This window comes from Lytechinus pictus, chromosome 13 (genome assembly GCF_037042905.1).
Source record: "Lytechinus pictus isolate F3 Inbred chromosome 13, Lp3.0, whole genome shotgun sequence".
Classification (NCBI taxonomy): domain Eukaryota; kingdom Metazoa; phylum Echinodermata; class Echinoidea; order Temnopleuroida; family Toxopneustidae; genus Lytechinus; species Lytechinus pictus.
In genome coordinates, this window is record NC_087257.1 from 6,015,944 (window position 1) to 6,028,119 (window position 12,176).

Here is a 12,176-nt window from a genome sequence, read left to right on the forward strand (position 1 = left end):
GATGGTATTACGTTGGACATTCCAAAAAATACCACTGAAGGGAAAAGACGAACAACTTAAGTTCTGTTCCAGCAAGCTATTTTACCACATTTTATTAACACATGACAAAACAAACGACGCTCCTACATATTGGGCTGACTTTGCCGATAGTCCTATAAATTGGAAGAATGTCTTTCAGAGAAATTATAGGGGAAAACAAATTGAAACAATTCAATTTAAAATTGTTGTATAACTTAATTCCTACGAAGAGGATGTTGTTTTTATGGCAATTGGACCAATGATGATAAATGTGAAGTTTGTAATATCAAAGAAGATTTAATACATGCTTTTTTGTATTGTAGTTTGAATAGGCATTTCTTTTATAATTTATTCATAATGATTAAAAATGTGTATGACGTAGACCTTTGTTTTCATGTCGATATTTTGTTGAAAAATTACAAAGAAAAGAAGATTGATATTATAACAATAGCACTTTGGAGTATTTATAAGATGTTAATTTTTAGAAACTTACATAGAAAAGAAGAAAGAGAAAATAAATTATGGTTTACTTTTGTCAGAGAATTGAAATTAAGATTAGATATCAATAAGATTCTGAGGAAAAGAAGAAAGAAAGAAATGTATAATTTGCCTGTTGCTTTGGAAATGTATCTATGAGTTTTGTTTAAAAACGATGTGTATATGAAATGAATTTTTGTTGAAAATAAATGCCCCTGTTATGGGTGAAAGAGAAAAAAAAATACCTACCTGATCATGCCTTACTTTTTAAAATATTTTTTTACTGTCTATTTTTTTCTTTTCTTAATTTTGCTTTTGGGTGGAAACCGTCAGTGGCACTATTTCGACCAAAAACAACAAAAAATCAAAATTCATATTTTTAATCAGTAAAAGTATAAAACAACAAAATAAAGTTATGAATTTTCGGCTAGATATACAGAATTTGCTATGGATTCATACATGAAATCCCTATTTTCATCAATTTTTTTGACAGACACAACTATATATATATTTCGGAACTTCCAAAATGCGTATCAGACCGAAATTGGTTTCAAAAAGATACTTGAGCTAATTTCTACGTCATTTATTCAATGTGAAAAAAAAAATATGGAGAGCTTTTGATTTTCTTTGGTTTTTTTTGGTATAACCAGCCTCCACCCCTTTCCCTGGGCTAAAAAGGCTCAGTTTTGTTATATTACCAGATGGTTAAATAAACAAATGACTAAGCTCGCTAAATTTGCAATTTGACTGAGAATAATGTGGAAAAAAAATTTAAGACATTCATAATCTTATTCTAGCCAAATGAAGTGAAATATTGTAATAATAATACAATCCAATGAGTTAACTAGGAAATGATTTGATGAGAGTGGCCAAAAATGTGAAGAGAGAGAAAATACCAACAATAATATTAATAAACAATTGTAATAATAACAATAAAAGTGATATGAATAATAATAATAAAAAAATAATAATGAACAGTTCCTGTAGAGCACATTTCACATACCATTTAACATCTGCATGCACTTACAAAATGAATATTAACAAAAATCATTCAAAATCAAATCCATGTAAGGTATTTATGTTCATGTTTATTATCACACTACAATCTGTTTTTTTTTTAACACAAACTTCACAATAAATACATTCTAAGTACAACAATATTGTATTATATACATGTGATTTAGGATCTGAATTATTTGACAGAAAAAGCTATGAATGTAAAAGCATATCATTAACAAGTGGAATGTTTTAACCAGGCATATTAACATTGATAAACCATTACTAAAGAAAGACTTTGAGCAAATATATTCATGTACGCATTACATCATGTGTGCACTCTAAAATGAATACAAGTAAAATCTGCAATAGAAAATTGTGTTGCATTTATAGCTTTATCTTTTCTGACAGTCATTTTGCATTTCTTTTACATATCTACAACTATGAATATAAAATATAAAAAAACTCTTTATTTAAATCCATATACAAGTCTCAAGGTATTTCAACTATTTAGAATGGAAGAGTTAATTTAATTAGATAGAGAACATGCATGGACAGGAAAGTAATAATTCTTTAGGTGGGATCGACTAAAATGCCTGCACATGAAGTTTTCCTTTTTTTTTAAGTCACTAATAGCACATAGAGCAGAGTCTGCATATTATGTCAATCTTCTCTCAGTCACCGCAATTTTTTAGACCCGGGGACAATTTCACGAAGATTTAAGTGTGAATTATAGTCATGCATAAAAGCCAAAGCACCTAACGCATCATAACATTGAACCCACAATCTCATTGATGAATAACAAAAAGTAGCTTGCATCCTCTGAGCAAAAAATAATGATGAATCTTACATTCCACGCAATTTAGAACTGAAAAGCAACTTTTAGTCATGCCTATTAACTCTCTGTGAAACACATCCACAAGATTGAACAAAATCATGTCTTATCTAAATCTTTGAAGTAGAATTTCGCTTTAAGTGGAACAGGGCCCCGTCTTACAAAGAGTTACGATTGATCTGATCAATCTCATCTGTATGAAAATCCATCAATGTCATAATTTTTCCACAGGAAATTTGCACAATGTCCTTTGTAAAGAAATAATAATATAATAATCCGTTTTTTATATAGCGCTTAATACATCGGAACGACGTGTCTAAGCGCTTTACAGATATATTATTACCCCGGTCATCGGATTCAATCAGTCATTCCCGCACACAATGTGTGCACATCCTCCACTCCCTGGGGAGTATTCCAGTCAGTCGCGGGTGAGGTACACTGAATTTTCAAGGAAACAATGAATTTATGAATATACATCATAACCTTTAAAATATTTTGAACAAATATGAACTTCAGATGTTGATGTTGCTGGCTTTCCATGGTTGTGTTTGATCGAATCAATCGTAACTCTTTGAAAGACGGTGACCCAGATTTCTGCAGTCCCAAGATGTATGGCACATCATTAATACAGGAAATTACTCCACAAGGTTTTTCCACATGCATATCTCCTCAATTCTCTAATTTCATATCTTACAGAACAGTTTATACATGTATATATATCTTTTCCAACCTACTACATTGAAAGTAAAATTTGTAGTAAAAACATTCCTGAAATACATTTAATAATCTTTCTATATACTATACATCATACATCAGGATATCATAGAAATACATTTGCGTGACCAGAATAAAGTTTAATGGATGGAATGATATCAAGGTTCTCTGCATAAAATTTTACATTAATACATGAATGTAGAAATATGGATGGATGAACAATAAAGTGTTTGAAAGCATACTCGCAACATAATCTTATCCCATTTTGATTGATTTATTTGGGCTGTATTAAACTTCACAACAATCAAATGAAAAACAACCTGATAAATTTGCATAAGCTGTACATTAAAACTAACAATAAATATATATCTACATGTGAGTATACACAATTTATAGTACATGTATGTATATCAACACAATTTTATAAAATACTTCTGGTTCAATATTTCTTTTGTATTTCACTGTATAATAAAGGTATTACATAATAATTGCAAGTTCAATCAGATATCTGACATCGAAATACAGTAAAAATGAAAACAGAGTTATTTTTGTGACATGGCATATATATATAATTGGACGGAATTTGATATTTTCCAATTTATAGACACAAAATTCTGATGAATTAAAGTTGAACATTTATAATGCTTTCAAATTATCATGGCTTCAATTCCAAAGCTCATGAAGCAGAGTGACAATAGAGAAAGTCCAATGTACGAATAGATTACAGCTCTCCTTATTAAGATTGCAATTCCAATTGAATTATTGCAAGCATACAAGATCATTAATCTACTCATTCTGTCAAGGTAATGGGTGATTTCAAGTTCAGTGTTGGTGTTAGAAGCAATTTGGATTATGTTTCCTGGCTCCAAAACCTATTCCGAGTTTACACAAGTGATCCATATCACACTATTGACAGCTCAACACCTAGTGAGTGACTTTTCAGGACCGTCTTCATTTATGTTTGGTGTTATATTCAAGTGGGAAACCAAACACCAACACCGGAAGATCAACACTGAATTTGAAATCACCCAATGTATATAAGACAAACCGAGGCAAGAGAAATGATCTTTTGTTTCCGTTGTCTAGAAAGTGGAGACATACTGGGCATGGTTGCTCAGTAGCGCAGGCCCCCTGCCTCATGAGCGGGAGGTCATAGGTTCAACCTTCGGCAGAGTCATACCAAAGACTTAACAAAATAAAAAACCTTCTGCATTCTGGTTGGGCACTTGACATAATTGAAAGCAAATGGGTTGTCATAACTTATAATGTTAAAGAGGGCTTTTGAAGATCAGCCAATGGTAAAGTGCCTACATTCCCGGTATTGTGGCTCAGTAGTAGAGCCCCAACTCATAAACAGGAGGTTGTAGGTTCAATCCTTGGCCGAATCTTTGTAGCCTTCTAACAATCTGCACTCAACACAATGGAAAGTAGACGAGTGGTAATATCTTATTATGTTATACAGGGCCTACTCAGGGACCTAGCCATGGAGGATTATTAAACATTTTTTACTAGGGGTGCTGGGCATTGTCCGAGCACTCCCACTGGCAATACTGCAGATAATCCTTCAAGGCCAGGTCCCTAGGCCTACTAGATCACCTACTGGGCTGAAGTGAATAAACCATGGCTAAAGGAGACATTATTGTTGTAATTAATCTATGAAGATGTGGCATAGACTCTCTTGAGTTTCCACATGTTGGAATCCAAGGTACAGGACAGGTCAACCTTGAGGACGGCCTCGCTCCTATGAAGCTCCTCGGGATGGACATCTCCACAGTGGACCGGACACAGGAAGGTGGAGAGTGGCGATCCTTTCTCGCTTCCTGTCCGAGCAGGGTCTGCAATGGGTCCAGGCTTGAGCCAGATCACAGGGAGGGCCGACGACTGGTGGGATGGGGTGTTGGTGGTCGGAAGCTGGATGACAGAACGCTTGGGGTCCCAGCCGGCGTTGTGCAGGGTGAGGCCCCACAGGTAGACCCCCTGTTCTGGGGGCTTTGATGGACATCGCTCCATGCCCGTCACCTAGAGATTGAAAGAAAATAAAGTGACAATGTTATCGACTATAGACAAATGATCACCACTGGACTTTTTCTTATTGGCAACTCATCTTAAAGCTCGGGTTGGTGTTTCATAAAGCTGTTCATAATTTACGAGTGACTCAACACATTACTGGCGACCCTTTCATGTGGTGTTACTGGCGACCCTTTCATGTGGTGAATGATATAAAAATACACAAAATTTTAATTGATGTTGATTTTGCGACTAAGAAAGCATTATCAGCTGTCACTCGTAACTTACGAACAGTTTTGTGAAACACCTTCCAGGAGTCCAATTCATAACAAAACTACCACGGTGACAGGGCTCACAAGCCAATCAATATTTAATTCCATGGTAGTTACAATACGACTTAGTTATTGTAGTTATCAGTCTTTATTAAACAGGGCCCTGGCAACTAGATAATGGGCAACTTGTAAATGCTATTACTATACCTTAGAAATAATTTTCTGTGGAGGAAGTTGTCGCACAAGCAAATGAATAAAAGATTCTAATAAAGAGTAAATGTTCCTCTACCTCAATGTTCATCTGAAGCTGGTGGAGCTCAAGATATTCCTTTCTCCCGTGTTCTAACATAACAGCATCCATGAATGCCTCTGGGTGAGAAAAGGAGTCCAGTCTGTAGTACGGGGACACTGCTTCACCAGCATCCACATATCCCTGCAATGTCTCTACTCTCTTCCTCAAGTCCTTCAACCAGTCAGGCAGCAACGTCCTGTTTGGCGGGACACCACCCTTTCGAAGGGCCCACCTGGATGGGATGACGTTGGAGCTGAGAGCAGACAGGATATCGTTGATGTCTGGCGCGAGGGCTGCCTCGCCTACCACTGCCTTGAGGAGGAGATCTACATCGGCGTGGACCCTTTCCAGGAAACAGGACAGGACAGAGACCTCGCTGGAGATGAAGTTCTGCAGGTGGTTGAGGGATTCTGGAGGTGGCGGTGGCAGCGGTGGGATGCTGGTGAGTTCTTCTTCCAGGGAGAGAAGGATCTTGGGCAAGGACGGGTGGTACCAGGTGTGATGGTCAGGCCTATAGCGCTCAAGAGCCTGCAAAGCTTCGGACAAATACCTGTACAGATGTGAGATCAAGAACGCAAAAAAATGTATGAGTTTCTTCTTCTAAAAACATTTTTCAAGATTTTGACTGATATAATAACTTTCATTTCATGGCACAGAGCTAATGCTGGAGATATAAATGCTTCAAAGTCATTAATGAAATGACAACCCCAAAACCACTGATAAATAGAACAGATGACAAGAAAATGACGATGGTGATGACGATCATCATGATAATGATATCGATGATCATGATGGCGGTGATGAAGGTGACAATATCAAAATTATTTTGAATGATGACAATGACGAAAATGACAATCACTTTAAAAATACAGAAATTATCATTAATTCTAAAGACGATGAAAATGATGATGATGACACTGCTGCTGCCGATGCTAATAATTAAGGATAACGATAACAATGATGATATCAATGATTCTTCTTCTACTTCTTCTTCTCAAGTCACTACACAAGTCCTGTCCAGTGAAGGGTACAAACTCTGGCTTTGGGATTAAAAGACTCCAGGGGCCCGTAACACAAAGCTTAGCAATGATCGTAGAACATTTTTCTACGATCGATTCCATTGACTACAATGTACAATCAATCGTAAAAATTGAGCGTACGATTAATCGCTAACCTTTGTGTTACGGGCCCCAGGTGTGTGTTTCATAAAGCTGTTCGTAAGTTAAGAGCGACTTTAAGAACGACTGGTGAACCTTTCTTACGCGCTACATAATCACCAATGAACATTAATTGTGAATATCATTTGCCACAAGAAAGGATCACCAGTCGTTCTTAAAGTCGCTGAACTTGCAAACAGCTTTATGAAACAACCCCCAGATCTTTGGTAGTGCACAGCTTTGGTAGGAGGGGATGATAATGATGCCTTGAAATGATAATACATTGAAAATGATGACAAGGGCTGCGATAATTATCATGGTTAACGAAATAGAAATTATTTCAGATATTCCTACTCCTTAGAAGGATGTAACTGACCTGCTTGACCGTTCTTCTTGAAGCTGCTGTGAAGAGGGTGGCAGCCCAAGATGGGCCGGTTCCACATCGTCCTGCATAGTATTGAATAAATGCTGGAATCTCCTGGCAACAATGTTACCACCAGAGCTACCAGAACGCCTCCCTCGACTCATCTCATTTACAAGAGAGGCAAGGAGAGAGGCTGCTCCCATTGAAGAGGGCATTTTCTAATGAAAAAAAAGGGAAAACAAAAATTGTTCAATAAAAATCTATAAGAAGGCCATTTTTCATCAAACAAATTTTACAACAAGATCTGATATCACTTAAAATCTAGTCATTATTATTAGAGAACTGCAATTACTTCTTAAAGTTGAAAATAAAGTAATTGCAACAAACAATGAATTCATGAGATATCTTTAAAGATTGATGAATGTAATTGCAGTCAACACTAATTGTATGAGAAAGTCTGTAAGCCCAAGGTTAACTGTTCAATCAATAACCTGGGTGGGTGATCAATTTTGACAAGTTGTATATCTTTTTAAAGCTTGGGATGTGCTTTTTCAAACTCAACAAATATTTCAAAATTCATGTTTGGGGACATTTTGTTGGTTTTGGGCCGACAGGTCAGATTTTTTTTTTTGTCAAAAGTATACTGTTTTAGAATCAATAAATATTTGATGATTGTTGCCAATTTGAAGATAAAAGACCAAATTCACTGATCTGCCCATACCTTGAGGTTTACCCATGGCTGTAGAAGGCTGTCAATCAATGCATTCACGGTCTCTGCATCATCCAGAATATCAGCATGACCACCGTACACCAGCTGGCTGATGAAGGTTCTGAGCGTCTTGATGCTCTCCCACGGGGATTCCCCCTTATAGCACCAATTAAGACATGACATCATAGCTTTCAAATCGGACACGCCCCTGTGAATGGATGGAAAACGGTAGATGTAAAGAATATTTCTTCCAGCCCACCACACACTAAACAAGCTATTGTGATCCGATTGTCACTGAAACTGCAAGAGAATTTGATATGAAAACTAAAACCTACAACGATCAAGTTTTGAATGGTGGTATGAATGATAAAATACAAATTCCAGTTCATTTTGAGCCTTGTTGTAAGAATGAAATTAAATAATACAAACAAAAAACAAAAGGCAGCAGTAGGGGATCTGTGCCTAAACAACACGTACCATGAGTAGTCTTTGTTGAAGCCAAGCTGATAAAACATCCTTCGGTGTGAGAGTACCGTGTGGAGAAGGGCCATACAAAACACCAACTCTGTCAAGCTCTGGTGAGGGAAAAAAAGACAAATAGATGTATTTATTGTCACAAAGTGAGTTTCGATATTTCTTCAATCACATTGAAAAATACCTTTCAGGACACAAACTTTGCTAATTTTTAAGCCATAACTTGACTGCATTAACCCTATAGCACCTGAACCGCCCGAGACCGCCCTTTCTATTACACACTGAACCGCCCGAGACCGCCCGTACGTTTTCTTTGCGCTATAGTATCTCTTGTCTATGATTTACCGTGGTAATATTGCATGTGCATACCGTATAGGTTGGCTGCTATATAGATCTGCATAGAAAAGTGTATGCTCCTATTGAGTATAATAGAGAAAAAAACGATTGACATGCATCGGTGTGTAGCAAGTTCCAGACTGTTGCGCAGTCGATCTCAGCAAAGATGGCTGCGTCCATGTCTCGGAAAACCACTTACTTCGCCGAAGAAGCTCGGGCGTTGCTATATGTTCATCAAAACGTTGGATATCACACAGAGTGACATCTAGATGTGAGTTGGAATTAATTTTTGACATATTTGATCCAAGATTTGCCGAAAACTTTAGTATTCTGTCAGTGATACTTTACATTTTTTTGAAGGCGTGGGACTGGGGCGGCTGAAACCCGAACTTTTGTTTTTTTTCTTCTCGCTCTGCAAACGATTGTCAAAGGTCAATATTCGTACATCTGATTGAACCTTGCCATGTACCATTCTATTCAACAGGTCCTATGCTACAAAATAAATATAACTTGTAATGAACAAAAGTAAATTTATAAAAAACTATTTCCATTTGTTTGGAACAATGCCTACTTATTACCAGTTTTATTGTTTCCTCCAGTGAGTAATTGCCATTATGCATAGGAATCTGTAGGCGCTATAGGGTTAAACCTTTTCATATTTGTAACCAGCCATCTTAAAACCAACAATAAATTACCAGGAAGGGTTCTCTGTAAATAGCCAAAATAGTAATTTGTTCTTCAAGAAACAAAAACAACAAAAAAAGAGAAGGAAACAAAAATCGCTGATCTGAAAGAGTAACTCTTCTTTATATTGTCAAATTTCAGGTAGGAAAGATGAATAGAAAACAAGATAGAAGAGTTTAATTGACACAAGTTTTCTTTCTGGTGGACAGCTTGGAAATTTCACAGAGATCGCACAGCAAGCACAGCGCATGTTTGAGTGATCCCAAACTTCAAAAGGTGGTTTTGAAGCTCTCACAAAGTTTCTTCTGCATTTAATCAAGTAATTGTGTGGTTTATTTCTGATAAGTGTGAAAAGTTTAAGAGCATATTGATTTGCCTGTTCAAACTCAATAAAAATAAAAAAAAATAAAAATCCTTTTGGGTAACCTACATGTATTGTTGGCTTTGAGGTGAATGGTCACATATACATGTATTTGCAAAATAATGTTTTCAGGGCACTCCTATGATACCCTTGTTTGACAAGGATGCCAAACTCCCTGCTCTCACTGTTCAACAATTTATTCCTGCCAATACCTACTTACACAGGGAGGGGAAAATGATTTTAATGTACACATCCTGCTCTCAGTGTTGTATAATTCCTTTGTCCCAGTGCTAGCTAAAACAGGAAGTGGAGAATGATTTAATGTACATTTCCTGCTCCCACTGTCGTAAAATTCCTTTGTCCCAGTGCTAGCTAAAACAGGGAGTGGAGAATGATTTAATGTACATTTCCTGCTCCCACTGTCGTAAAATTCCTTTGTCCCAGTGCTAGCTAAAACAGGGAGTGGAGAATGTTTTTTAATGTACATTTCCTGCTCCCACTGTCGTAAAATTCCTTTGTCCCAGTGCTAGCTAAAACAGGGAGTGGAGAATGATTTAATGTACATTTCCTGCTCCCACTGCGTAAAATTCCTTTGTCCCAGTGCTAGCTAAAACAGGGAGTGGAGAATGATTTAATGTACATTTCCTGCTCCCACTGCGTAAAATTCCTTTGTCCCAGTGCTGGCTAAAACAGGGAGTGGAGAATGATTTAATGTACATTTCCTGCTCCCACTGCGTAAAATTCCTTTGTCCCAGTGCTAGCTAAAACAGGGAGTGGAGAATGATTTAATGTACATTTCCTGCTCCCACTGTCGTAAAATTCCTTTGTCCCAGTGCTGGCTAAAACAGGGAGTGGAGGATGATTTAATGTACATTTCCTGCTCCCACTGCGTAAAATTCCTTTGTCCCAGTGCTAGCTAAAACAGGGAGTGGAGAATGAATTAATGTACATTTCCTGCTCTATCACAAAATTCATTCATGTTAGTGATAAATTATACATCAGGAGTGGAGTATGTTTATATTTCCTACTCTCACTATTGCAGAATTTCTGTCCCAACAGTATCCGCTTATGTAGGGAGTGTAAAATATTTGATGTAAAATTGTATCTTGAAGGAATCAGTGCCCAGTGCGATTGAGCCTTATAGGAAATAGATCTAGACTTCAAAATAAGGTCATACCAAAATTGGTTCATCCTAAAAACATAGTGGAATGCAATGCTGTCAAAGCAAGCATGTTGGCTCAGTTGGTGAAGCATCTGCGTCTCCAACCACAGATTGTTCCCGTTAGTCGTTATCATGTTTGCCAATGCAATTTATCAGTGTTTTGTCGATATTTCCATTTCCACTCATATTGTATGAATTATATGACCTTAAACATTGTATCCTTAATCCTACAATTGCACCGAAAAATGCCTTAATACATGCACACCAGTTGGCTGCCTCTCCTATGATCATATAGTATAATTATTGCAGCAGAGGTGATTGGTTTGCATTGAGTCCATGAATTATATGAAAGATGGCATATTTATTTGAAATATACATCCCAAAGCAACTGTTTTGAATTATATTATAAAATATTCATTAGTAAATTAATTTGTTAAATCCTATTACCAATATTCATTGAATCTAGAGTTAAGTTATTTATGTCTTATTTCAATATCTTATATTTTTATCAACTATTGTATGTGTATTGTACATGTATGTATCAATCATTTTTGTAAATTGTACGCAATTCAGCCGTAAGGCTGCTATGTGCAATGTTTTTTATACCGAAATGAATAAATAAAATGAATAAATTGTGGGTACAACTCCGCCCGGATGATTGACCGAAGCCTGCATCACGTGTTAACATTCCACTCCCCGGTTTCATATCAAACAACTCTGTTGCAGCGAAAAACACTCAGTCCCTCAGATAGGACATTAAATGGAGTCCCCGTGAAGAGGAGGGCAACCTACCTTAGCCTGGGTTGTGGTGACCATGTGTCTATGTTGGTCCACGGCAGCCATGGCTTGGTTGAAGAACGTCCTCAGCGTTGCCTTGAAGTTTGAATTGGTCTGACATGCCACCTGCATGCCATTCTGTACGACCAACCCTGTAGAGTGGCCATTACATCAAAAGGTAATCAACCAATATAATAATAATAATAATATACTGTAACTACCGTAAGGGCACTAGTATTCAACCCGTTTGGAGAGTTTCCTCAAAATTATAGAAATGTGGAATTTACCATAATTTCAGACTTGTCTTATTTCCAAGAGCAAATGCTGGTTATTCTTTTCGTGTTATTTTTTTCTTCAAACCGTCGACTGTGTGCACGAGTGATCGAATTATATGGCGACGGTTTTTGGCACTAGTATTCAATCCGTCGGCACTAGTATTCAACCTAGCAATGAAAGATGGCCCTGTCTCTCAATCTGCCCTTGTCCTGTCCGACTATGGACTAGACTATTTGAGATGAGACCAAACAGAGAATTAGTCAAA

The 12,176-nt window shown here is 37.0% G+C and overlaps 1 protein-coding gene across 4 annotated transcripts in view; it reads right to left on the reverse strand.

Annotated features, from left to right (window-relative positions):
• Positions 1-1,568: 1,568 nt before the first annotated feature.
• The window catches only part of LOC129274897 (dynein axonemal heavy chain 2-like), a 49,216-nt gene continuing 38,608 nt past the window's right edge, over positions 1,569-12,176 (reverse strand). For all 4 annotated transcript variants that reach the window (XM_064108299.1, XM_064108298.1, XM_064108301.1 and 1 more), the window contains 6 exons: positions 11,651-11,787; positions 8,319-8,416; positions 7,854-8,049; positions 7,145-7,350; positions 5,609-6,161; positions 1,569-5,059 (listed from right to left, as the gene is read on the reverse strand). In XM_064108299.1, the coding sequence (XP_063964369.1) occupies positions 4,694-5,059; positions 5,609-6,161; positions 7,145-7,350; positions 7,854-8,049; positions 8,319-8,416; positions 11,651-11,787 (1,556 nt within the window). In that variant the 3' untranslated portion in view covers positions 1,569-4,693. The remainder of the gene's footprint in view (positions 5,060-5,608; positions 6,162-7,144; positions 7,351-7,853; positions 8,050-8,318; positions 8,417-11,650; positions 11,788-12,176) is intronic.